The sequence below is a fragment of the Erithacus rubecula genome (genome assembly GCF_903797595.1).
Source record: "Erithacus rubecula genome assembly, chromosome: 19".
Classification (NCBI taxonomy): Eukaryota; Metazoa; Chordata; class Aves; order Passeriformes; family Muscicapidae; genus Erithacus; species Erithacus rubecula.
This window is the reverse complement of record NC_136671.1, coordinates 3,057,489-3,085,296: the sequence shown is the minus strand read 5'-3', so window position 1 is coordinate 3,085,296 and position 27,808 is coordinate 3,057,489. Positions and strand designations below refer to the sequence as shown.

The following is a 27,808-nucleotide window of genomic DNA, read 5'->3' as shown; positions in this document are numbered from 1 at the left end:
CACCGCCGCTCCCCCCCGCCCGGGACACCGTCCCCGCGTGGGGCCGCGCTCGGCCCGGCCCGGCCGCCCCGGACCCCCCCGCGGCCGCGGCCCCGCGCCTCACCAGGAGTAGGTCTGCTCCGCCATGGCTGCGGCTGGGCGGCCGGCGCTGGGCTCTGCGGGGCGGCCGGGCCCGGGCTCCTCCTCCGCCTCCTCCTCCGCCTCCTCCTCGCAGGCTCCGGGGCTCAGTGGCGGCCCCGCTGCGGCTCCCGGCCCAACATGGCGGCGGCTGTGAGGAGGGAGGGGAGCCGAGGGGGGGTCCCCGCGCGGGCGGGAAGGGCGATGGTGGCGGCGGAGCGGGCGGAGGCTCAGCAGCCGCGACGCGGGGCCGCGCTAGGGCGCCGGCGGGGCCTCATGGCCGGCGGGGCGGCGGCGGCGGCGGCGACGGCGAGGGGCGGGGCGGGGGCGGGAGGCGGCGGCACCGGGCGGCCGGGCCAGGCCGCGCCGCGTGCCCGCGCTCGCGCACGGCGGGGGCGGGGCCGCGCCGAGGGGCGGGGCCCGAGCGGCGCGCGGGGGTCACGTGCCCACAACACCTTCACGTGCCGGCGGCCGCGCGCAGGCGCTGTGGGGCGCGGCCGGCGGCGGCCGCTGGTTGTCGGGCCCGGCCGCGCCACTGCGCGGGATCAGCCCCGCGGGCGGGCGGGCTCGCCCCGCTGGAGCCGCGCCGCTCGGGGGCCGCGCCTGGCGGCGGGAGGGACGGGGACGGACGGAGCTTCCTCCGGCAGAAAAGCAGCGCGAGCTGCGGGTGGGTTTTGGGGCTAGGGGCTTGCGGGGAGGAGCCGGCGTTTCCTTTCCCGCACCGGCCCCGGGCTGGCGGCTGCCGGGGGAGGGCGAGCGCGGCCGGCTCGGCTCGGCTCGGCCCGGGGCTGCTCCCGTTGATTTCCCGCAGCAGTCCGTGACTGCCAGGAGTTTGCGCTGCCGCTGTGGCAAGCGGTTCCTTTGAACGAGGGTTGGGTAGTAAATGCACCGTTCAAATAAAACAATTCGTAACTGCGGCGTTAATTCATTAAAATCTATAGGATCAAACGCTCAAAATGTTGTAGTTTTTTTAAGGAAGGAAAATTATATTCCAGATACTTTGACCAAATGAAAATCATGTGCTTCATTTTATCGCCAGCCCAAGATTAAACCTGTGCGAGTCTTAGGCAGAGAAACTGCTGCGTTGATATTGGTCTTGTCTCTCTCCTCCCTGGTTTCTGCTGCCAAACCCTCAGCCCTTCATTATTCTGCCAAATGCAGAACTGGTGCATTTTGCTCACGTGAATAATCCTTACCTCCTAGGAGTTCACTTGCAGCAGTTTTGTGCAAGTGGGGCTGTGCAGAGCTTGGATCAATTGTTCCAGTCCAGCTGTGCATTCCCACTCATTGTCCCTTTCAGTGTGGGAGGAAGAACAGCCAGTTTGAACATACACTTGGAGGTGACATAACTGCATCAAATATAAATAGAAGAACAAATGCCTGGGGCTGGTAAAAATAGGTATTTGTTTTAAAAATAAGTATGAAGAAATTCTGTGCCTCTATAGAATTTTGTTAAAATCTTCCAAAAAATAATGGGACATTGGGAAATTCTCATTGCATCTACAGCGATGCCAGATGCCTCTGAAATCTGGAGCCCACTTGAGTTTATTTCTATTTGTGGATTGAATAAACCATTCTCATGCTGTCCATCTCATTTATTCTCTTAAATGGAAAAACCTTAGGCCGGTGTGTGGTCATGACACAGGATTAAAAGTAGGGAACATCTCTGTTCATCTTTGTTGTGTCACCAGTGGCTGTGTAATCCTGGGCAGATTGCTTCATCCCTGCTGGCTCGGCTTCTTTGTCAATACAGAGGAAACTGCAGAGTGTTGCAGCCACCTGAAGTTTTGGGGAGCTGCAGCAGGAAGATGCTGCATATGCAAGGCAGGTTTACTTGGTCTTGGTGGAGGGAATGCCCTGGATCTCTGTGCTCCAGTTAAAAAAGGCTTTTATTAAGATGGTGCTGGACTCTGAGGGTTTCTCCCCCTGTATCTTTATACTTTCAAAACAAGCGATTTGGGTGGTGTCACTTCAGCATCTAAATCCTCTGTGATTTTCACAGCCCTTTGGCCTCGTGGACAGGAATGACCTTAGAGCTCCTGACATAATCAGCACTTTACCCACTTATTAACATCTGTTTGGGAATCGGATTTATCAGCCATGAGGTGGAAATGCTCCAAGTACCATGCCTGACTGGGTCACGGGATCCCTGCTGGGGTCAGTCATGGCAGCTGGGTGTGCTGGAAGGATGAGAGGGTGAGGAATGCTAAACTTTCCTCCCATCCAGTTCAGGCTGGACTACCTGGAAAAAGTTCCTCCCCTGTTTGGTCTCTGCCCTCGGCTTGCACCCTGTGCACAGTCCCTGTGCCCATCTTGGTGATCAGAGAGCTTTGGTGGGTGTGAGAGGAGAAGGGAGGAGCCACGCTCAGAACTCGAGCTCTGGGATCCACAGCCCAGTCTGTCAGTTTGGGGGGAAACTCTGGTGTTCCCACATGCACATATCCCCTGTCTCAAAAAAAAAAAAAAATAATGTCAGGCTCTGGGTAGGATTTGCACAATGGTCAAGTTCTCTGTTTTTGCTCTCCTCAACACAGCAGAAAGACCTGCAGAAATGCTTAGATAATGAACAAGAAATTTTGAATCCTCACTCTACTGTGGTGCAAACCTGAGTGCCTGGAATACCTGTTTGTGCTACCCTTTTCATTGATTATAACAGAGTAAATGTAAGAAGAAAAAAGAACATCTCAGTCCTTTTAAATCAATGCAGGGAAAGATAAATCAGGGCTTCAGCCTTGTCTTGATACTAAAGAGCCTTTCCTAAATTTTTTTTTTGCTGAGAATAAGGATGTAAAACTGATATTGGTATCTATGAAACAATATCCCTGCTTTGTGTTCATATTGAAATAGCTTCCAGTTTCTCAGTCTTGCAAATTTTCCAGAACATTAATTTGGCACAAATGATTTATAGCTGATGAGCAATTAAAGTATAATTTCTTTCCAGCATCTCAGGCTTTGTGACTAGACTATTAAATGATTTTGCAAGCTTGCTCTATCATTACAGGATAGCAGTGGGATGATTTCACAGGAGAAATTTATTCCTCCTTGCAGACCCAGCATCTGCTCTCACTGCAAACTGGAGCACTGCTTGCATTCCTTAGACAATTTTCTCAGCGTATCTTTTGCACAGTCTGTCTTTGGACCTACAAGAGAGCTTTAGTCTGAATTTCAGTGACAGTTTACTCTGACATTACAAAGTCCTCCCAAAATACCTGTTCTGCCTGGAACCTTTGATGTAGACTGATGCTTTACTTAGACCTGTCAAGGTATTTCAGAACTAGCAGCAAACAAAACCATTTTAAAAATTATTTTTGTTTTTGGAAGGGCAGCTCCCAGAGGCAAGTGTGGTAGAGAAAAATCAAAGTACTGGCTACAAAGAGTCTTCACCTCCAAGTTGTTTAAATGTCAGCAGATGACATTTAGCTAACCATGTCTTGATTGTGCTGTAATGGAGGTGGAAAGAACCAGAGGAGTTTCATGTAGACATTTCACCCTTCAGGAAAGGACATGACAGGTAGAGTTGTCAACCCTGCTTTGTGTAGGAAGGAACAAATAGCATGGAAATCAGCAGAAAAGGAAGGAAAAAAAAATGAAAACTCAAGAGATCCACTCCTGACTGTACAGCTGGGAGATAGACTAGGCTATTTGCTTGTAAGATCCTTGTGGGATTCCCCTTTATAAACCTAATTAAAACGTGCATGACCATGTGTGACATGATTCTCTTCACTACCACCTAGTGGGAAACTCCTTCATAACCCAGCTCCAGAGCTGCTCCTGATTCCACCCTTGCCCTCTGCCCGATGGTAGAAACAGGGAATAAGTGCAGGGAGGAAATGACAGTGACTGGGAAGGAGGACACAGTCCTGTTTCCACATACAGGTAGAGGAATGTGTAGAGAAAATTTGCAATTTAAACCCATTTGCCCCATGGATTTACAACATCACAACTCCAAGTTCTGCATCCAGCCCAGCCCACTAATGAAAAAACCCAGCTTCTTTCTTGGTAAAATCACAGTTTTCAATTATAATCTCATATTTACCCCAAAGACTACTACATTAGAAGCTAAATGGGTATATATTTGAAACATTAAAACCATATATTCAAGCAAGTTCTTCCCCACTGAGATACTCAGGGTTTGCACAAATAGCTGAAATCCAGCCCTATGAAAACAACATACAAATGACAATTATCTCAGATTTTTCACACTCCTGTCTCCCTCTTGGGACTAAGCTCCCAATGCACAAATAATAATCAGTTGTGGTACTCATGTAGCTTTCTTTTCCCCCAATAATAGAAATAAGGGTGAACATTATCATAATAGCTTACACATTTCAAGGAGGGGATTATGTTAATGTCATCCAGGCCAGTAAAGTATTTATCAGCCACAGCAGGAAGAACAGTAAAATGGTAAAGAATTATTAAAAGAACCATTTCTCCATGTTTCATTTGCCAGTGGCAATTTTACGACCCTATTCAGGGAACTACATGGGCTCCCTCTAGTAGCACTTTTATCATAAATATATTTAGGCTTTTTTTCCTTCTCTGTATTCTCCTTGAAGCCACAGTACACTAGCTTTGTACCAGCAAATTACTGTGTTTTTCATCAAGTACACTTCATAGTAGATATAATTCAGTAAATTAAAACATCAGAGGTAAAAAAGGTGTTGATATAGGAGTGAGGGTTTGGGAATCTATTCTGTTTTCCATGAGGTTCACAGGACTCTGCTGTCCCTTACTGTGGGTTTGCCCCACTGCAATAAGCAGAATACAGACCAATAAATGTAAAATAAGAATAATGTTGCTATTGTGTACCCATTCATACTTTCATGCAGTGTTTTCAGTGTTAAGTAATTCACTTACTTTATTAGATACAGGGGAGAAGAGAATACATTGGAACAGTTAATACAAACCCAAATACCACAAACATGAGAAAAACAAGAAAGTATCTTTTGGTGTCCTCAAACTTTAAGTTTCTCCCATTACAATTTCTGAGATCATATTAATCAGAGTGACTTGAGAATCAAGTCATGGCCTGGGAAATGGTTACAATTAAGAAAATCAACATATAGTAAGCACTGGTAATAGATAAAAATGGGTGTTGGAAACTCAAGTCCCCTTATTTCAAATATTCATCCTCAAGGCATAATCCCTGAGGACAGTTCAGCTAAGTGAGGATTGTCTGATTATGGCAGTCTGCAACTGAGCTCTTCCTTCAACAGAACTATAATCCACCTTCCACCCTTGACCTCTGCTGTTCTCTCATCACCTCACAACTACACTTGTAATAGCCTGAGAAATATGATATTGCAATCCTTAGTGCCAGACTATAAAATAGGGATGCTGGCTAATTCACAACAGGAATCCCTTTCAGTCTGACCACTAGCTATTTTAAACATTTAAGAAACCCTGAAAAACTCACCCATTCTCCTGCACTGAGGAATCTGAAGTACTCAGTGGGGCTGAGCTATTCACTAACACAACCTGGCAGGTTCCAATGAATGGAAAGATCAAAGTGGATAAGTTTATTTCGTTTTTCTGCTAATTGTCCAGACTCCTATAGTTTAAATAGACAGTTCTAATAGACAAAAATAAAAAGCCCTTCAGGATAAAGTGGTAGAGAATATTTACCTCCTCCTCAGTATTTGAAATGTTTCCTTGTTCAGCTAAGTGGTCTCCACATGGCATCCAGTTGTAGCAACCAGGGAGGTCCTATCATACAAACAGATGTGCATTTCTGGTTTTACAGACTTCAAAGTTCACTGGTTTCAAAAAAAGCTTCTACAGCTGAAGGTCTTCAAGGCAAGCAGAAGCAGCAGCATCAAGACTTCTGGGTGCATAGGGAATCCTTGAAACCACATAATATAGACATAATTCGTTGCTATGCTTTCTTCTCTTTACAGTTTCCATTGACAAATATAGCTGTTCTTTGTTTAAATTTACTGATCTGTGTCCCCATCACCCCTGAATCATTCTACAGGTTTATATACCAACAGAATATGGACAATCTTTTTAACAAGAACAGGGGCAATATTTTCCACCTTGCTTTATGTAAAAGAGACGACCATGCCAAAGAGAGGCAGAAATAAGTAACACAGCATGACAGCATCTCCTCTGTCACATACTGCAAGAGCTGCACAATCTGTTGGGTCTGTCCGCAAAATCCTTGAATTATAAGGACGCATCACACAGAAATGTATGTCATGGTTGGATACTATAATTACAATTTAAAATTACTGTTACCAGCCATTATTGATGTCATGTCTACCTGAGAGGTGGGGATAAAGGAAAACTGTAATAACAAATGAAATGCATAGAAATTGTATCAACACACTAACAGTACAATGCCAAAAAATGCTCACCAGTCTTGTGACGGGTGCAAAACCAGTACAACTCTTTATTAGGACTATGACCCAAATAAAAAACTTTAGAAGCTGAAGTTGTCTTCTTACATTAATGTTCACATGAAAATTTCTTACAATAAATGTTTCCACATGGGCTCGGAACTCTTACTCCTTTGCAGCCACACAAAGTCGTCCGTATCCGTTAGAGCTTTGCTAACGCCCTGCAGGGAGGGGACGTGGTGCTCTGGGCGCAGATCTGAAATAAAAGGCAAGAGTTAACAGAGTGCCGCCCGGTGCCTGCAGGGAGGAGGGTCCCTCTGCTGGAGCTCTGCCCTGCAGCTGCTGACTCAGGAGCAGGAGAGCTTGGCCAGCGGTGCCCACGAGGGAAAACAGGGGCCAAGGTCGTCTGCAGCATTGTCCTGGGACACTGCCCAGCCTGGGGATAGCCCTGCCAGGCTCCGTTTGGTGGGAGTGTATAGACACAGGCAGCTGCCCCTGGCGAGCTTCCATTGAGACAACAGCTTTACATCCTCCAAGGAATCACCCGCATGAGGCACTCGTGCATCGAGTCCACATGTGCACATCAAGTTACTCCCTAATTTAACCACTCAAAGGAGATATCATTCATATCATTTCAGACCAGAAATGATCATTTGGTTATAAATAGAGGGATCATGTTTTAGGAAATCACCGAACAGGTGGGAGCAGAACATCAGAGCAGAGCTGGTATCAAGAAGGGATTGGAATCAGATGGTAAAGGGGAACCACAAGCTTGCCCAGAGCACTCATCAGAAGCAGTAGGGCAGTTGAAGATAGAGCAGGGTTTAGAGCATGACCCAGCACCCAGGGCTATCCTTTATTGAATACATGAATCACAAGCTCAGAGGGGCAAGCCCTGCAATCTCCCAATTATTAACACTGCTCCTGCTCACAGTTGAGCAATAAACATGGCAAGATAAAATGGAGGCGCTACTAGTATTTGCACATCAAGGTACCCAGCAAGCCAAAGCCAGAATTGAAAAAGTCACTTAAGTCTTGATGCTCTGCCACAGAAATCAGATGGAGCTTCAGAACACCCTATGAGGCTTAGGAATGAGCCAGTGATCGCCTCCCCCCTGCTGGGGGTTGCACAAAGGCCAGTGCAGCTGCCACTGTGGCTTTCTGTCAGCCCAAAGCCTTTGGCAGGGCCTGACACTGACTGCACTTCAGCATTGCCAGGGCTCTGAGCAGGTTCTGTGATATTCCAACAGCAGCACCTTGTCCTGAACCATGGGCAACCAAGCACAGCAATTCCTTTTGGGTGCTCCACCTCCTTCCCTCTCCAAAACTAATGCGGCCAGAAGTAAGCCAAGTTTCTCCCTTCCCATCATCCTAGTTTTCTTTCCATACTCACTTTTCCATGCTGCAGACCTTTTATCCCTTCATTTTCTTCTCCTTCTCTCTCCTGCTTCCCTCCCTTTCCCCCTCCCCCTGCTTTCTCTCCCTCTGCACTTTGTGAACTGCTGCGGCAGTGCTGAAGTCCAAAGTTCAGTAACTTGCTAAAGCACACAGATAAATATGAACCTTGGAGAATTTACATTTGCTCCAATGTAAACAGATAGCCAAGGGTCCCTTTATCAGCACTGGCTCAGGACAGTCGTGGGGGGTCTGAAGTGGCTCAATTTTGTATTTTGTTTTTTTTGGGGGGGTGTGAAGGCGGGAGGCTGTGCTGTGCCCACTCTCCTGACAGTCGGGCGCGTTACCTCGGGACCATGGTGTAGGGAAGCTGGAAGCAGGATAACCCGAAATTCCAACCCAAGAGACAGCAGGCTGAAGACCATGGTCTCGAAGCTGACTCATCTCCAAGTGGAGCTGCTGGAAGCGCTGCTGGAGTCGGGGCTGACCAAGGAGACCTTGATCAAGGCACTGAGCGAAGCGGAACCCTACGGGCTGCAGAGTGAGAGCCAGCGCGCCATCAATGCCCTCCAGACTGAGAAAGGGGAGCCCTGTCCCGACATCCCCAACCTCCCCAACGGGATGGGGGAGGCCAGGGTGTCCGAAGATGAAACCTCCGATGACGGGGAGGAATTTACCCCTCCAATAATGAAGGAGCTGGAAAACTTGAGCCCAGAGGAGGCTGCTCACCAGAAGGCTGTGGTGGAAAGACTATTACAGTAAGGACAGATTTACTTCTCCTCTTTGCTGCTTTCTTGCACTCTCCCTCTAATTCTGTTTTCCTTTCCCCTTCTCCTCAGTATCCCTAGTATTCACAATTGATCTAGCTGCATAGAGACAATCTTCATCCATGCCAGGACTAGCAGCCCCCAAGCACCCCCAAATGCTTTATAAATGATCAGATTTTCCTTTTATCTCGCTTTAAATGCATGAAGGAAGCTATGGAGCCTGATTACATATTGGACATGCTTATAGCATCAGTCTGCAGAATAGTCCAAGGCCTGTATAACTGTCATCTCTTTGACTGAATGTTAAGGTTTAGGACTTAAATTTTTAATACAATTCACAATTTCAATCATCAGGAAAGAAAGAAAAAAAAACTGGTCACCCTGAGCTGGTGTGATATTTGTATGAATGATACAGTGAAGTTGTAACATTTCCCTGCTGTATTTAAGGAGAATGATATTGTTAATTTCACTGGGGTTTGCTATAGAAAAAGCACACACCAAATACATGCAGAGGTTAAAACCTGGACAGAACACACTGCTTCTACCATCCACTGCCCATCACTGTTACAAAGTACATACACAGCAACAGTTACAGGGTTTGCTGCCACACGAATTTGCCTTTGCATACAAGCACTTCTGAGATCAAAAGACAGGGAAAGTTGCCTGGACTAATAAGCCTCACAATACACTCAGAGAAACATTCACTCAGTTTCCTATTTGGGATTCTCATTGGGATACAATCCCCATGGGAGACCCAAGAGGTTTGTCAAAGCAAGGATCAGGCCCATCCTACCATCTATCACAACAGATTCTTGCCTGTTTTGGGGATATTTTGAAATGACAAACTGATACGAGACAGAGATACAGCAACATCCTGCACTTAAAATCTTCACTTAAAATCCAGCTAGGGAATTTCTTAGACTTTCTGATCACTCTCTTTCACGTGCAAAGGAAATCAACAGAAAATATAACTGAAGCAAACATCAAATCCCACCACAAAAGGCCAGAGCTAAGAAAAGAGTATGACAAGAGTTAGCATTCACTGTAAATGCTTAAAAGAAAGCTCACTGGCAGACTGGGATTTGATGATTCTGCAGAAACTAAGAGAGGAAATTCACTGGATCAGCTCTTACCTGGGTGGGGAAACATTCACAGAAATGCATTCTTCTTACTGGCCCAGTATGTCTCATTTCTTCCACACTTCCAGCTCTTCCTCATCTTAAAGTTTTCTCTACTTCCTTTACATCTTTCAGATTCTTTTCACCTATTTCCCTTCTATCCTCACTATTGTTTTTGCTGCTATTCCTCCCATTTTGGTGTCTCCTTGGCTGATTCTCTCCCTGTCTCCCACTCTTTTTCTTCTCCTCATCCTTGTCTCCTTCTCATCTTCCTGAGTCTGCGTGCAGGTCTTGGGGCAGTTTGAGCCCAGTGGCACCGGGCGGGCCCTGGCTAGTTACTAATTATCCAATGGCTTTATTATTTCTCTTTTGTCTTATAAATTTATAGATGAAAAGACCCTGATAAGCTTTTTGATCATTAACTTTTGATGGTTTATCAAGAATCTCTCCAGAAAGGAAGCCATGGAAGTGGAGGAATACTCCCCCTGGCTTTGTCCCTTTTTCTCTAACGAGTGAGTGAAGCAGGACTAAGTGACATCTGCTGTGATCTAAGAACAGACACACGGATGGAGGGAATTCCTTCCTGTCACCCTCACTTCAGCACCATTTCTGCTTTCTGATCCTTCCTGCCTTTCCAGGAACTTGCTGCCAGTCTTCCCTGTGCTTACCAGCCTCAGCAGAAGTCTTACCTCTCTTCCAAACCTGTGCCATTAACACTTTCTGATGAACAGTCAGTCCACTGAGCAGCATTTCCATTCCACAAATGGAAACTGAGGTACAGACAAATTCTAGGCCCTACCTAAACCCCTGAGACAGCACAGAGGAGACTGGGCAAGGACAGGGATCTCCTAAGCCTCATACTGGCTCTTAATGACAAAGGCTTTACTCTGAAACATCACCAGTCTCCCCCACAGAGGATAGAGCAATTCACTTCTGCTGTTGAGGACAGTATGAAGACACCAGAAGCCTCAGTTTCAGAAAAAATTATAAGTACACTTATGGAGGTCTATAATAGATCAAAATTAATCAAGTTAAAATGAAAATAGTAGGAAGCCTGTATTGCCATGTTTCAAATTTCTAATCAAATCAACAGTGTCTAAAAATCTATGCAAAGCATCAGAACTAATATCAGGAATTGATAATACCCTAAGAAGTTGTTATCCACTAATAAACTTTTTTTTGTTTTAAGATCAAACTTTTCCATTTATAGATACCTAAAAGTAATGTCCTTAAAATAGTATTATAAGCATTGTAAAGCAGGACAGAGCAATCTATATTAGAAATTACTTCCAGCAATAGATAAAAGAAAGATGGGCAAGAATCTCCACGCCCAGGGATTCCCAGCAAAAGGTCGATGCTTGCAAAACTATTTCAGCATCTAGACAAGGGTTTCAAATGCAGAAACCAGATGGAGACAATTCTCCCTTTAGACAGAAGCCTCTTTGGGCATTATTAACAATTCCTGGTCTGCAGACCAAATTTTAACAGAGAGATTGACTTGTGGGCAGCTATTGCTGATACAGGAAAGTCTTTGTGGTAACTGCAGCTACTGCTTATCAAGCCATTGCTTTATAAAGTAGAATCACAAAAAGTGTCCACTACTGGGCTTTCCAGGGGCTGGAAATAGAAAAAAAATGACAGCACTAAGAGACCAACTATAACTTCACAGGACCACTGAAGCTGAAACCAGTTTGAAAAACTCTAGTCAAAGCTGAGTAAAACAGAGAAGATACATCCACAGGACTGGTTGCACCCATGGGTGTTGATTAGATATTTTCCCTACAGAGAAAATACACTAAAAGCAGTTCAGATAAAGGTTTCTCTAGTGGGGAATTAACATAACTTCATTTAGTCCTCTCATATGTCTCGCTGATCTCTTGTAGATTTACAGTTTGAATAAAAACATTCTTTCCATATCAATCCACACAGAGAACAAATTGCATCTATGATAAGAAATAATATACTCAGTAGGGTGATAGAGCCATGTGGAGAAACTCCCAGATATTCCCAGAACATAAAGCAGGAAGGAAGCTATCTTGGGGCAAGGGATCAGACTACTGCAGGTAAAGCAAATGGAGAGAGGTATCAATCCAATGGAGAGAGGTATAGCAATCCACCTGTAGGGCAAGGGGTGAAATTCCATTAGGAAAGAGAGAAATTGAGATAAGCAACAGATTTCCCCTGTAGGCAGGGATAAAAGCATATTTTCCAGGAGGAAAAAAGAAAACAAAGATACATAATGACAAAGGTCCAGTCTTCCCCCCTGCTTAGAACAGCACTAGCTGGGGAATCTGGAGATGAAGCTGCCACACCCCTTTCATTTCCACATATAAACCAAGATGAGGCAAACCAGGCCAAGTTCAACAGAAAGGAACACTGCCAGGATGGATGGTCTTACCTTCCCTGTGCCCAGCCTGGCCCCAGGCTCTGCCTGGGTGGTGGAGCAGCTCCAGAGGAAAGGGCCGGGATGATCCTGAGCACTTCACCCTGAACCTCTGCTTGAGCAGGGTCTGGTCCAAAGCAGCAATTCAGAACCCACCTCAGGGAAATGAAGGCTTCTCCCACCTGATAATCAGTACAGGAAAGAAGGAAAGAGAGAAAGAATGAGGAAGAAAAAAAAGAAAAAAGGAAAAATAAAAAGTCAGGAAGAGTGAAGGAGGGAGAAGGTCCCCTGAATGTTACATCTCCAGCTCTCTGGAATGGGTTTTCTTTAATGCTAACAACTTGATATTTACTTTCCATTTAAATTTGAGATGTTGCTATAAATTATCAACCAGCCTCTTGTTCCCTTTGAGTTTATAACTAACTACCTGGGTTACTTATTGTTCAGGTAACAAAAGGGAGGTGAAAACGCCCTTAAAAACTGACCTCAGAACTAAGGAAATGGGAAGCTGGCATGGAGAAACCCTGGCCCCTGTGGTGGGGATGAGCCATGGAGATGGGCTATGATCACATGGCAATAAGCAACTGAGGGCAGGAGAACAAGGCTTCAGATGAAGGAAGTAAAAGCTACCTGTGTGAGACCAACTAAGAGACAGATTAAATCCTGGAGAACAAGACCTTGGGGAGACAGTTTGCATCTGAGGAGAGAGGGAAAGTAAAAGGCAGAAAACAGTTTGGAGAGAGGGAAGGAGACCTTGAACAAGACAGACTCATTTATGCAGTTCTGACTCACTGAAAGAATTGAGATTTGACCATAACAAGCAGGAGAACTCAGTTTAGAGTGAAATCCTCCCCTATGACAGTCAATGATAGTCTCATAGCCAGTAAAAGAGAAAAGGTTTCAACTTCTGATGTCTTAGCCTGTGATAGAGGCTCTGCAGGTGGAACTGTGTATTTGAGCAAGGGGCCAGACTGTAATCACTTGGACTGTGGTGTAGCCCTGGGCCTGAAGGACTTGCTGCATTGGTTTTGCAGACTGCCCTTTGATAATGTACAGAGTAGCCAGGATTTCATACAGCTGTCCTAGCAAATCACACTGTACTAAGATTCCCTGCACTATTTTGCATCACAAAGCCCCCTACTGCATCAAAAGAAGACAAAGCCCACAAGACTTTAACCACTGTGAGAAGAGACTCACAGAACTTAGTGGTTTATTCCTGCCACAAAGTGAGGAGCTCAACAGGGGAGACAGAACTGACTTGACTGGGGCGCAGAAAGCAGCTGACACATAACAGAGGCTTCCACAGTCTTTCCTCTTCCTCTCTGGGCCAGAACTCAAATCTAAGAGCCAGCTTCCCAGTCAGTCTTTCCTCCTCTATACAGGGACTTGGACAATGAACACAAGGTACAGGTGCTGGCCAGACTATCACAAGTACAAAGGCAGGAGACTGGTTTAGGCAGCAGGAGGAAAAAAACCCCAAAAACAACAATAAAACCATGAGGAAAGAAAAGCTTTCTTAAATTCAGCTCAATTTGAGGCTTTTGAAAGACAGAGAGTTAAGGGAAGATGCTAAAAATCAGAAGTCTCTGTGGCAAATATCCAATCTAAAAAGAGAAACAAAGGTTCTATTTTAAGCAGGTTCTTCCAAAAGCTGTAACTGACACCATCTGTGTCACACTTTAACTGCTGTGGAGTTGCTCCTTGGACTACTCAGCCTCTGGGAGAGGGGCTGCAGGGGAACAGAGATAAGGGTGTTTGTACTGAGAGAACAGGTGTGGACTTTGTCCTCCTTATCACTGCAGCCTCCGGCAACCTCCTGAGTCAACAAAGCCATGAACAGCACAGTTGTTGCCTGTTGCTCAGACGTGTGTGCTCTTGTGACAGTTTCTGCACCATCCCAGGGACCTTTCTTCCTCCCCACTGCTCCTTTGATGTTGGTGTTCCACATGACACCAATGTCTTCCTAGAGCAGAGCAAACCGTTTCCTCCACAGATTTCACACAGAAGGATGCTCTTGCTCAAAGTGAGCCAGGAGCTATCCTGCAGAGGTGCTCTAGCACTGTTTGGATTTAGACTGAAGGGTTTCACTTCTTTATTTCTACTGTGACTTTCAGCTGTGGTTAAATCAATGCACATAAAGACACAGTCATATTTCCCCTATTTTCCTCATGAACTTTAATGAATTTTCTAACTGGAGATCCTCCTCTAAAACCCAGAGGACCAAATAAATTGTAAAATTTCAAACTATTTTCCAATTTTGTGAGCAGGTCTCAAACAGTTCTATTCCCTCAGCTGTTACCCAAAGGAGAGTAGCAACAGGAGGAATCAGTGGCTGGCCTGTAATTCTATATTGCATGTAGAAGCTTTGAGTAGATCTAAGTGTGAACCAATGTGTTTGAGTAACACATAGCAGATGTGTAAGAACATAATTCTGGATCATTTGTCATATACATACACATATAGAGCTGTCATGTCACAGTATAATGACAGCCTGTTTCCATTTGCTGAATCATTGCAAGGCAACCCAGCCTGGACCAGAATCAGGGTATGAATCAAGTTCAGTCGAGTATCACAATCAATCTGTCTTGGAAAACTCAGTACATCTGCCCCATCTGCTTTAATGAGAGGGGGATAGAAAAGAAAAGTTATGTAGGGAAAGGGAAGACAGAGGTTCCCTCTGTGTATTGGGAAATTCCTCTGGTAAGCAAAGTCTCCTCCTAAGGGCAGACCTAAGTGTGTACAGACAGCAGTTTAAAGGAAGCCAGTGCTAGATCTTTTGCACTTAATTTCCAATGTCATGCAATTTTGCCCTGCACAAAGTCAAAACTGAGCAAGGCAGCACACTGAGAACAGCTTTCTCCCCTGCAGTCAATGAGCACTCTGGCCTCACCAAACATGATGGTGATGACTGACAAGTGCCCCTCAGTACCTACTACTGCACTTGCCTGAAATCCAGGTCACTGAGAGCAGCTGTTTGATCTCTCTCCCCTGAGAAATATTTTCTGTTGCTTCCAGAGAGGATCCCTGGCGAGTAGCAAAGATGGTGAAGTCTTACCTCCAGCAGCACAACATCCCCCAGCGTGAGGTGGTGGACACCACTGGTCTGAACCAATCCCACCTCTCCCAACACCTCAACAAGGGCACTCCCATGAAGACCCAAAAACGGGCAGCCCTGTACACCTGGTATGTCCGGAAGCAGCGAGAGGTGGCCCAGCGTAAGTATGGCAACCACTGCTCTCCTGTCTCAGCTTCATAGAGGCTTCTGCTCTCCCTTGCTCATCCTTACTCCTCACGGCTTTCAAGGAAGAAATTCCCTTCCCCTTTGTGCTTGCAGAATTTACACATGCTGGCCAGGGTATACTGACAGACGAGCCCATGGGAGATGATCTGCCCACAAAGAAGGGGAGAAGAAACCGCTTTAAGTGGGGTCCTGCCTCACAACAGATCCTGTTCCAAGCCTATGAGAGGCAGAAAAACCCCAGCAAAGAAGAGAGGGAGGCACTGGTGGAAGAGTGCAACAGGTAAGGGTGGGTGTGTGTCTTTGAAGGAGAGGGGCACAGCAGGGTTCCTCTGCATTCCTGGTGTTTGCTGTGAGGCAGGCCAAAGGTACAGCACTCAGTGGCACCACTGACACCAGCCACACTTGAATTAAATTCCATAACTGATTATTCCTTGTCCACAGAGTACAAGGAATGCCTCAGGTCTTGCAGGATCCTTACACACAGTGTTCCAGACCACAGCCAATTTGGGGCTTTCCACTTACTTTGTGTGTCTAAGCCCAGCTCAGCAAGGCTCTTCTTGTGCTTTTCCCAACAGGGCAGAGTGTATTCAGAGAGGTGTTTCCCCATCTCAGGCCCAGGGACTGGGCTCAAACCTGGTGACAGAGGTCAGAGTTTACAACTGGTTTGCCAATCGCAGGAAGGAGGAGGCATTCCGGCACAAGCTGGCCATGGACACCTTCAGTGGACCACAGCCCACCTCTGCCCCTCCTCTAACCCCCCACAGCTCCTCCTCCCTCCAGCCACCACCTGCTCTCTCACCCAGCAAAGTCCACGGTAAGAAACAACTAGAGGGAGATCTGAAAGAAGGGTGAACCTCCCCAAACTCAGCCACCCAAACTGTATCCCAAGTCCAGCCCTTTAGGAAATGAATCTACATATAGAAAAAGCAGATTTGCTACAAGGGAAGGGCAAAGGTGACAAATGTTTCTGAGTGAAAAGAGTGGCTAGAATGTCAAGGGGATAAAATTCAGTAACAAAACCCACAGCCAAAGCTTCTCACTGTGAGAAGTACTATACTTACTGAGCTGGCAGGCATCAACCCCAAACTTCCTGTTCCAGGAGTCATCACTGCCTGCCAGAAGTCAGTTCCATGCTCTTTCAGTCATGTATGTCCCTTACTCCTTTCAGTGCCTGTGACTGTGACAGAGTTTTCAGGCATGAAGAAAAGTCATTCTCCATCCAAAAAGACTCCAGTTTTTTCAGCTTCACAGGCCAGAGCTGGGGGTCACTTGCTCTGGGAAGAGATCATCCCACTGAGACTCCTCTCTACAACCACATTCAGAGGGGTGGTTTCCTGCTCCCTGCAGCACTCACAGCCACTCAGTGATAGAGAAAGCAGTTACACCAAATTACAGGGGAAAGTCAGAGCAGGGTGTGAGTGAGTGAGTGCCTGTTCATCTGGTTCCCCTAGTGACCATTAAGTATCTGCCCAAAGATCTGGTGGCAAGTGCCTGCAAAGGAAACTGAATTTAGTACCTCACTTGTGACAGCCAGTTTCCCTCCTGTTGTGATTCAGGAGTAAGGTACAACCAGCAGCCAGCCAGCGAGGCAGAGTCCTCCAGCAGCAACCACCATGGGAACAGCTCCATGGTGACCACCCAAACCATCCTGCATCAGGTTTCTCCCCCTGGACTGGAGCCCAGCCAGAACCTGCTGAGCACGGACACTAAGCTGGTAAGTGATGGATAGTCTGCTTCTGCTGACTAGAAGATGTTAGGCCATCTGCCTGTGCTGATAATATGAACTATTCACAGGTATTTTTTTCTAGAATGTAGTTAAATCCACCTTCTTATGTTACACAGTCATATGTAACGTGCTGATTCATAACACATTATGCAACAATATGTTATATTAGAGTCACTTTGCACTGACCATGTAAGATCAATAATCCTGAGATACATGTGCCCTCTAGACTGTGGTGAGGGCAGGTATTGCAGCATGAAAGCAAGAAGACATTTGCTTATGAGCAATTAAAACAGTCTGTTCTGGAAATACAGCACACAAGGTATGACAAGATTTCCTTCTTCCCAGGAAACCCTATTCTCCTTTCCACAGAGAGATTTTGATCTCATCTTTAACCCTTATTTGAACTCTACCCATCTCAAGAGAGTTGATCAGACCAGCAGAATTACCAGAACAGTGACCTATACTTACATCTATCTCACCTGTAAAAATGAAGCCAAACAGGCTGGGTGCAGGCATGTACTGGATAACTAGATTGTCTCCTCAAAGCCAATTTCCTTCTGAGATCTGACCAGACCTTTCCTCCCATCATTAACAAAGAAGAAACAGAACTACATGACTGATCCTTTTCAGTCTGCACATGTTCCCTTGCTTTCAGAGAAACAGTCAGCAGAAGTTTGCATGAGCATAGGCTGGCCAGAGGCAAAGTTAAGGTTGCTAAAAATAAGTATGATTTAAATCTCATCAGTCACTCACTTTGCTGGCTTCTGGTCTCTTGCTGATGAAAATAAGTCTTTCATGAGGTCCTGAAAATCTTCTCCATGTCTTCTAAAACTGATACCAAGGTGGTTTGTCCTACTGTTTAATCTCTTGGTGTTTATTCTTACTAAAGATTCCTTACAGCTTTTTGTCTGAGGGGAGAAAAGAAGTATAATATAAGGCATTTAACTTTCTCTATCAGCCAAATCATTAGAGTGCTTTTCTGCTCTTCCACAATACTATGACTACAGGTCTCTAAAGGAAAGAAGAACTCCTGGATTCCATGCTGAACTCTCCTACTAGAATTACTATGTAAAGTTACCTGAGCCTCTTAATTTCTCTGAGCTTCACCTTCTGCCCTCAGCTATGAAACAGAAGATAATCTTTCCCTATAGAGAGTGCAGTGGGCTTCATCTCATTCTTACGATTTTTTAAACGTGAAAGAACTAAACCAGCAGGGATTTACTTAGTATATCAACAGCTGACCTGTGCTAGTTAATGAGTGAGCACACAGGAACTGCAGACAAGGATGTGTGAAGCCTTTCCAGTTAGCAAGGGGGAAGAGCAGGAAGAAAGGTGTTTATCACAGCTTTGGGGCTTGGCTGCTGCAGGTGGCATGTTCAGGGTTCTCCTTTCCCACAGGTATCAGCTCCTGGAGGAACTCTCCCTCCTGTCAGCACCCTGACTGCCCTGCACAGCCTAGAGCAAAGCCCACACACGCTGAGCCAGCAGACCCAGAACCTGATCATGGCGTCCCTGCCGGGGGTGATGGCGATCGGGGCGGGCGAGACCCCGTCCCTGGCGCCCGCCTTCACCAACACGGGAGCCTCCACCCTGGTGATCGGTGAGTAGCGCCTGCAGTGCTGCTGCCAGCACCCACAGCCACAGCTGCCTCACTCCTACAGACACCTGCCCCCTTTTCAAAGCCTTAGCGCTAAGCTGGCACTGATACAAACCGGAGGAAATTGTCAGATCAGCAGCCCTGTTGGCAACTACCAGTGGGATTAAGGACAGATGTTCCTCGTTCACATTAGAATTAAATTACACACAAAACCCACGTTTCAAGAGTAAGGGACTTTTACAATCTATTCCTTTGCCAATGTTTTGGTTTGCTGTTCCTAATCTTTCCAAATATAAATATAATACTATCCTAAAATTATGAGAATTGAAGCATGCTCATAGTGCTTAGAAGACAAAACATCCTGTTCTACTTCCTGCAAAGAGCAGCATATGCCTTTGGAATTCACAGCAGTAATTACTATTTTTTTTAAATTTTTCACTTTGACAGCTTTTCTGGACTTTTATGAGATTTCTTTTCACTCCAAGACTAGTCTACTGCCAAAGTGCATCTCATTAGAGAAAGTAAAATTAAATGTATATGCTTCTCTTACACTTTCTTCCCAGGAAGAAAGAGGCCTTGTTTTGTTCTATGATGACAGCTGTGAACTAATTTCCATTTCTTCCCAAGATTATGATATGGATATGAATTCTGTGCAAACAAAAAAACCCCAAAAACTGGAGTGTTGGAGAGACCTGTTGATTTACATGAACAGGGTCTAGACAGTTGTGGGAAATGGACAGTAATATGTGAAACTTTCTACCTCTCTGACTGATTCAAATTCCTTAGTTTGGCAGCCCTAGCAAAATGTTGAAACTCCATTCCACATGGCTGGACAGCTACTGCCTAGTTGCCTCTATTGCCAAGAGCTTCATTAAAAAAAAAAAAAAAAAAAAAAAAAAGTAAATGAACTGGGCACTGAGGTGATGATCTGCATTTATTTTTGAGCAAGGCCTCCCTGGTGATCACTAACCTGGAAAAGGGGCTATACTGGTACACAACGATGTAGACAGGAACAAACACTGGAAACTAGAGGTGGGCTTATGCAGTTTTTGGACATTTCCACTTCGCTCTCACAGGCATGAAATCTATTTTTAATCACAGACAACCAAGGGAACACCTGAAAAGCAGGATCTGAAAGCACCCTGCAGTGACAGGCTGCCAGGAGGGCTGTTTCAGATGCCCTGCTGCAGAGCAGCCACACTCCTCCTGCAGTGTGGGACACCACTGGCATCAGTCCTTGTTTTCCAGGCCTGGCCTCAACCCAGCCCCAGAGTGTTCCTGTAATAAACAGCATGGGGAGCAGCCTCACCACCCTGCAGCCCGTCCAGTTCTCCCAGCAACTGCATCCATCCTACCAGCAGCCCCTCATGCAGCAAGTGCAGAGCCACATCAACCAGAGCCCCTTCATGGCTACCATGGCGCAGATACAGAACCCTCACAGTAAGAACGTGAACACATTTGTTTAAGCAAACAAATATAAAGATACTGTTCTGGAGCATTTGCTGGATCCTTGGGCTTACAGCACTCTGTTTTCCTCCTCTGTTATTGTTGCTCTAATTATGAAATTATTTTTCTATTGCATTTATCTCCCTGCCCCTCCACTCCCAGCATTTTGGAGACAGACAGCAGGTCCCATTGCATGAGGAGAACAACTCAGCCAAAGCTCCAGCATCCACATGATGTTGTTTTCTTTCATGTACAGCTCTCTATGGCCCTAAATCTGAAGTGACTCAATACACACACACAGGCCTCTTACCACAAACCATGGTGATAACAGACACAGCCAATCTCAGCGCCCTGACCAACCTGACACCAACTAAACAGGTAACAGCCTTTATTTCATCTTTGCTCCCCCTCTTGAGAGCTGCACCAGTCTGCAGGCAGCTCCTTGCATATCAAAGGGGTTTTGGGTGTCTCTATGCCATCCCAGCCAAAGCATCTTTCTTATCTCTGGCCCTGTTGTAACCAGCTGCATTGCTGGAGGGACTAGAGCAAGTTCTTCACTGCATCCTCAAGGAGGATTTCATCTCCCAGAGATTGCACCTGCTCAGTGCTTCTCTCACAGCTGTTAGAAGGGATGTAGAAGCCAGTCACTATTAACTCTCTTTTCTCCAGGCATTCACACCTGACTCAGAGACTCACACTGAGTCTGGGATGCACACACCAGTGTCACAGGCACCAACAATCCATCTACAGAACCAAGACACAACCATCCAGCACCTTCAGCCAGGCCCGCGCCTCACCTCAAGCCCTGCTGGTAAGAACAGCAGCCACTAATTGTGGCTCTTAAGTCACATGTCTAGTTTTTCTTGCCAATACTGTAAAATCCACTTAGAAAATGCTAATTGGGACTCACAATTCCCTAAATTGGCTCTGTCAGTGTCTTGAGTGGTTTGAAAAACCAATAGAAGGAAAAGATTCATAGCAGAGTCCGTGTAAGGCCAGACTGTGGAAATTGGCCTATTCAGAATATAGAAAGGAAAATACCTTTAAAAACATAAACAAAATCAGTGTCAATGAGTACCCAATCCTGTGGGCAGTTTGGGCTGAGAAGCCCAAGACTCCCCCATGAAGACTCCAACTGGGTCTTCCTAGTTCTAAGAGGAGAACTAGGACATCAACCAGAATTCTTAAAACTGAACTCTCTGGAGATTGTTGCCCTCAATGTTTTCAGGCTGGCCGTGGCCCCAAGCCAGGTATTTAGCAGCACACAAAACACAGACAAAAACAGTTATGCCCCTAAGCCAGGAGAGCACAGCCATGCTGGAAATGGGGGGGTGTACATGCACACTAAGGGGACTGATGACAATCTGCAACTGATTTCTGCCTGTACCTTTGGCAGTGTCCTCCAGCAGCCTGGTGCTGTACCAAAGCTCTGACTCCACCAACAGCCACAGCCAGCTGCTGCCATCCACTCACAACGTCATTGAGACCTTCATCTCCACACAGATGGCATCTTCCACCCAGTAACCACCACGAGGAGCTCCTGAGTGACTGCCACAACCTACTGCCAGGTGCAACTCCAGCCCTGTTTGCCACCACAGCCTCACACAAACCCCTACTCAGCTGCCTCCAGGAGAGAAAACATCTCAGGATCAAGACAGAAAATATGGAAAGATGATGCTGGCACTGCTAAAATCCACTGCCCCCTACCTCCCAAAAAACAACAAACCTAAACCCCAGGAGCCAGCTCAGAATGGCCAGACATCCTTTTGTGGCTGCCCAAGACAGAATCCCAACAGTGCCAGGACGTGGATGGGACTCTGATTCAGCTCAGCTTTAATCAAGCTGGGCTTGTTCAAAACTGCCAACATCAGACTAAATCATGTGGGAAAGAGCAAAGCTGAGCTGCCAAAGAAGGGACACCAGCTTTAAACACTCTCCTCCTTTGCTGCAAGGAAGCACCAGCAGGAACTATGAGAAATAACAGCACCTTGGAAGTTCCTGACTTTGCAATGAGAATAACAAACAAACAGATTTGGGAATGGCTTGGCACAAACCTGTCAGTATGGGACCACTGACAACCTATAAATCCTTAATTAACTACCAAAATACCAAACATTCTCAGTTAAAAACGACCTGCTCTAAAATCATGCTATCCTAGTGGAAATGGCTTGGTTGTTTTTGATATAGCTCTGCTTTGTTTTAAATGCAGAAATTAAAGTTTAACAGCTGCAAGGAGAGTCCAGTTCTCTGCATTAACCCTGTGGATTCTCATCTTGTCTGACTTGCTGAATGATTTGCAGGATGGCATTCCCCACTGGTCCCTGACACTGCCCAGCAACGTGGGAGGTTCCCAGGTTCCAAAGAGAGTAGAGGTTCCTTCAGTTTTCTCTATAAACACTCAGCCTGGATTCATTTTACAGAACATGGCTCATTCTCAGTTACCATGCAGGCTTGATAAGTAGTTATTGGTATGCAAATAACTACCCTGGGGTCTAAGAGTCTTGCTTGCACTAAGTGAAGGGTTTTAGTCCCAAGGATCTACTTAGGTAATTCCTCTTTATTATTACTCTCTATTTACTCTCAACATCCAAATCACTGATAAGTCATTAGCCAGACATGAAAACAGCCCCAACTAAAAGGTTTTTGTTGGTGACTGAAACTGAGCTACTCTTTCAATTGTGAAATGGATAAAAAACCTTGAGACTGGCAGGGAGAACTGAAAAACCCCAACAGTGAATTCTTCAGTTATCATACCTGGGAATGTCAAAATTGCAGATGTCTGTGAAAAGTTTAATTGATAAGAGCTTCCTCTAGATACCATCAACAATTTCAGGAGCTAGATTCTCTGAGGAATTTTATCCTAGAATTGTTCCTAATTTCCCATGTACATCAGTTGCAAATATATCTAATTTTCAGCTAGCATAAAAAAAAAGCCCAAAACAAAGCAAGAGTAAATGTTTAGACCACCATGCATTTGAAAGCCCAGGTTTAAAATTCAATACACTGAAGTTTTAACTGTACATAAGAGAAGTAATTTCTGCTGGCACATTCTGTTAGATTACAAGCCAGGTTTCTACTCAGCTTTTCTATTTTTGGATGCCAGCTGTGTTTTCTTGACTAAAAAACAGCAAGAATCTTACAACGATTTTCCATGCTCAAAGAGCTACACTTCACTCTTTTGGTTTATCTAATCTGACTTTCTGATTTTCTGAATTGGGCCAATAAGTTGGATTTAGTGAAACCTAGGACAGAAGTAGAGTATTTATCAAAAACAGTTAATTTCCTGAAAGACTGCAAGCAAAGAATAAACAAAGAATCATACTGAAAACTACCAAACCTCACAGGATTTCAGAGAGACAAAAGTCATTAACCAGCCCATACAAGGACTGAAAGGTGGTTTTAAAATTAGGCTTAAATCCTTCCTGTAGCAATTGATCACCCAGCATCTAAAGAGGCATCCTGAGCCACCCCCATCTCTGCTGGGGAGAATTTGGATACAGCAAGAAAGCCACTGTTGTACAAAACCTATCAAAGTAAGTAGATCCAAGAGTATAGTAAAATTTAATAACAACAGATGCCATTAAAAAAAAACCCTGTACATGAAAAAATATTCAGTGGGCACAACTGGAACAGTAGGATGCATTTACACCAACCCTGAAATCAGCTCACCACACATTGTTCATGTGCAGGAGCCCTGGAGAGGTGCAGATTGCAGAGGGATTAGTAACACAGCAGGTTTCCACAAGAGATTGCTATGATGATTGCAGGGAAAAAATAAGGGGCCCTGATTTCTGACAGGATGCTTTTGATAAATGAGTCTCCCACAGGCTGGAGCTATTCTTAGTAGTGTACAAGGAGGCAAAGAGAAAAAGCAGATGATCACCTGTTGCCATGTAAACCAAATTCAATTCATCATATACTTTCTCCAGAAGGGTTTAATGATGCCAAGGAACAGACCAGGAGGAATGCAGCTATGATCACATCCCCCTGCCTTGCAAGTCTGGCACAGTATTTAATCCTTTTAGATTGGGCCTGCACAAGCAGCAGCACAGACAACTGCTGTGTGAGGAGAACAATGTTCCCTTCCTCGGGGATGCCAGTAGCACAGGAAGTCACTTAATTAGTCTCTCAGGCCACTGAGCTTTCAGAACAGAAGCTTTGCCAATTAATTTTCCCTCATCTGCAGCAACTCTTGTTGTTAGGTTTTCTTTCAGTTCCCTTCACCCATCACAACCACCTGCAATTTGCAGAGCAAACTCATCATTCTTTTTCTTCTTCTTCTTTTTCTTCTTCACAGCTCCTGGCAGCACAGAGTTCTCTCTGTGATTGCTGTCATGTCTCTCCTGCTGGCCATTTGCAGACACCAACCGAGGCAAATCTTTGCAGATCTGGTCACACTCTGCTGAGTCTATTATTTTCTCTTGAATATTGTTCTCTCTCCTAATTTTCTTTTTCTTCTTTTTTTTCTGGTTGGGCTCTACATAACCCTGACTCTGATCCTGGCTGGAACCCTGGGACAATGCAGGAAAAGCACTTTGCTTCAGAATATCCGCAGCTGACACGGCAGCCTCCTGGTACCTTTGCCACTCTTGGTCACTGTCTGTGTCACTGGAAAGGTAACAAGAGGGAAGGAAATTGTGTTGCACTTCTGCCTTGAATTCACCCAAAACTTGGACAGCAGAGTAATCTGAGATGAGAACACGTGATAAACACCCAGTGACTCTGGGACTCCCACACCTACAGTTTGCATTTATCCAGTCTGAAGGCCAACATGCTATTCACACACACTAGAAGGGGAAAGAAAAATCTTCCACAAGCATTTCTACTTCTCTGGCACTAAAAAAGAAACAAAATTCTGGTCTAGTCAAATATAAGAGTCATAAATACACACTTCTCAAGCTCTTCAGCTTCCTATTCCCTTGTGGGAGTCCCAGCTGCCTCTGAAATGTGGGATGCAACAGCACCTGAGGAGCAAAGCAGCTGCAAGCACCTCACCTGGAGCTAACTGGCCTCCTCCTCCTTGCTGCAGGGCAAGGCTCTGGCTTCCCACAGTCTCCAGGGACAGAGGAAGAGAAGAGGCGAAAACCTGAAGTATGGAAAGGGGGGTTTAGGCAGAATATAAAACAGAGGTGGAAGCAACCAACTGTTGTTACTGTATTTCCATGGTTCTTGGCAGCAATTATTTGGGACTGCGTGGGAAGACTTGGGGCACAGAGGTCAGAGCTGCAAAGTAACAGCCCTCACAGACACCAACAGAAATTCTTTTAGTGCAAATGTTTATTATTAGTTGGATGTACAGCTGGTGATGGACAGGATCCATCCCATCTGTCAGCAGTTAAGTCACAAAACAGCCACAGTGGCTGAGACTGGAACTCACCATCATCTTCAGAGTCAGACTGTGCCACCGAGGTCTGTGATGGTCCTGATGAGTCCTTCAAGACAGTGATGAAACTAAACAGAAAACCCCAGTCAGATCTTAGACAGGTTTGTGCAAACTGCACTAAAGTGGGGTATTTCTGGGAAACAAGACTAGAGGGAGATGTTGCACAGGTCCTTTTTTGTTAGTGAGGCTGCCTCAGCTCCCTGTTTCCAGAGCAGACCAGGCCTCTCCTCAGCAATGCAAGCCACAAGAACAATTTAAAAACTATTTCTAAAGCCAGCTCTGAACAGCAGGAATTCCAATTCTTCAGGGCCATGCTTGCACAATAGATAAGAGAGTGACAGCCCAGTACCAGCATTCTGCCAGCAAACCCCTGAATCAGGTACTGGTTTACGTGGTATGTACAAATCAGAGATTCTCCTGCCAGCCTTTATATGATAGAAGTGCTAAGGCACCCAAATTCTCTTTTCTCCCCACAAGATGTTCACCACGGAGGCAAATGGAGACAAGCAGTGCTGCACAGAGATTTTGACCAGGTGGGCCCAGCACATCAGCAAGGTTAGGTCACAGAATATTGGAGGCTTGTACTTAATACAGGGATGAAGGAGACAAGATGGGCTGAGCACACAAACACATCAGTGTAACTGACCCACAGAACAAACAGCTCTAGCCTTGCATACCAGTACCTGTCCAGCATGGCTCCCAGTTTCTTTGCAACGTGTGCTCTGAACTCTGGAGTGGTCTGGAGCTCATTGTCACCCTCCTGGTGGCCGGGTGCCTCACGCCCGTTTGAAACAAGAACAAGGATTATCTCTTTCTGGCCCTCTCACCCAAACTCTTAAAAACATATTAGTCCCCTCAGATTTAAGCATCATTTCAGATTATGGTTGGACTAGTTCCCCAAACAGAACTGTCCCTTTTAGTATGAAGCGTCACAAGGTAAAAAGTAGAAGCAGCATAAATATTACACATTAACTTTTTCTTCAGGAACACATTAATCTGAAACCAGAAGCAAAAATACCTCAAGCTTGGCTGATCTTTAGGCTGCAATCGATCCTTTCTAAAGCCCCCTGAAAAGAAAATAGCAAAGGCACATTTAAAGACCTGCAGCCAGGACCTCTTTAACCCCTGTCAGGCACATGTTGGAGCATAAAGAATCACGTCTGAAAGAAGCCCTGGGCCACCTGCGGGGAGAGCAGCTGTGAGGGGAAAGGGAAACTTCTCTCGGGCCCGGAGTGCCGGGAAGGGGCTCTGGGCCGGGCCGGGGGCTGGACACGGCCTCAGGAGGGCCGGGCAGAACCCCTTCAGTTCTCACACCGGCACCGCGGCCGAGAGGAACCCCCGCGGGCCACGAGAGCTGCGGAGGGGCCGGGCCGGAGCGGCGGGGCGAGGAAGAGAGGGGAGGGCACGCCACAGCGGGGAGCAGAGCCCAGCCTGCCCACCGCCCCTCACCGCCGCGCGGCTCCGCCCGCGCCGCCGCCGCCGCCTGCGCGGTGCAGTCCCAGGCAGCTTCCCGGAACCGCGCGGCCGCTTCACCGCTGCTGTCCGACTCCGAGCCGGTATCGCTGTCGGAGCCCGAGCCGCCCTTGGGCGCCGCCATCTTGCAAGCGCGGGACACGCTGGGCGCTGTGGTGCGGCCGCGGCGCATGCCGGGAGCTGTAGTCCGGCCGCTTGGCACGCCGGGAGCTGTAGTCCGACAAGGTCGTCCATACCCGAATTTCATAAACTCATCCTTGTTTTAATCAGTTTCTGGAGGATACAGTTCATGTTTTTGGGGCCCTGGTAATTTTCTAATCAGTTACTACATTGACATAACGAATTTTTGATTGAATGTAGAAACCGTGCCCAACCCTGCTGCTTTGCTGACTGGTTGAAAACTAGAGAACTGCTTTTTTTGAGATTCTCACTGCTCGTGCAGGTGGGACTGCCTTGTTTGTTCCACATGCTATCAGCACTATCACGTTACGTACTACATTTTCATCTCAAGTTTCCTGGTGTAACACAACGAGTTTGGTGACTCCAGGTGGGATTCCGATAACCATTCTGCTGAGAGCAGACCGTGTAACTGTTTTTATCCTTCCTGGCTTGCACCTTGCAATTCTCACACTGGAGCTGTGCAGGCTCAGGCCACTGACAATATCCTTGGGCTCTTTCTGATGGGCTCCCGTGGCACTAGCTTCTCTTCATTTCTTCACTACTCCCTCACAAACCTCACCTTCTTTAGTGGAAGACCTTGGTTTAGGATTCACCCGTTCTCCACTGTGTAAAAGAACAATTTCGGGCTGTTTTGTGCCTTGAAG

The 27,808-nt window shown here is 46.1% G+C and overlaps 3 protein-coding genes across 4 annotated transcripts in view; 1 reads left to right on the top strand and 2 right to left on the bottom strand.

Annotated features, from left to right (window-relative positions):
- The window catches only part of SPPL3 (signal peptide peptidase like 3), a 56,021-nt gene extending 55,562 nt beyond the window's left edge, over nucleotides 1–459 (bottom strand). The window contains exon 1 of one of the 2 annotated variants that reach the window (XM_079322249.1): nucleotides 104–459. In XM_079322249.1, the coding sequence (XP_079178375.1) occupies nucleotides 104–126 (23 nt within the window). In that variant the 5' untranslated portion in view covers nucleotides 127–459. The remainder of the gene's footprint in view (nucleotides 1–103) is intronic. The other variant, XM_079322250.1, reaches the window with a different exon arrangement.
- A 6,669-nt stretch (nucleotides 460–7,128) lies between these two features.
- On the top strand, nucleotides 7,129–23,527 carry HNF1A (HNF1 homeobox A). The gene is made up of 10 exons (XM_079322232.1): nucleotides 7,129–8,608; nucleotides 15,134–15,333; nucleotides 15,453–15,639; nucleotides 15,935–16,173; nucleotides 16,916–17,073; nucleotides 18,484–18,685; nucleotides 19,931–20,122; nucleotides 20,385–20,506; nucleotides 20,798–20,939; nucleotides 21,525–23,527. The coding sequence occupies exons 1-10, from the start codon at nucleotides 8,274–8,276 to the stop codon at nucleotides 21,650–21,652; spliced, it is 1,905 nt and encodes a 634-aa protein (XP_079178358.1). The 5' UTR covers nucleotides 7,129–8,273; the 3' UTR covers nucleotides 21,653–23,527.
- Nucleotides 23,528–23,662: 135 nt separating this feature from the next.
- Nucleotides 23,663–27,510, bottom strand: LOC306810125 (protein CUSTOS). Its single transcript, XM_079322289.1, has 6 exons — nucleotides 26,961–27,510; nucleotides 26,502–26,578; nucleotides 26,195–26,271; nucleotides 25,506–25,579; nucleotides 25,124–25,214; nucleotides 23,663–24,736 (listed from the first exon to the last, which is right to left on the bottom strand). Exons 1-6 carry the CDS (start codon nucleotides 27,229–27,231, stop codon nucleotides 24,349–24,351), a joined length of 978 nt encoding a protein of 325 aa, XP_079178415.1. The 5' UTR covers nucleotides 27,232–27,510; the 3' UTR covers nucleotides 23,663–24,348.
- Between the last annotated feature and the right edge of the window lie 298 nt (nucleotides 27,511–27,808).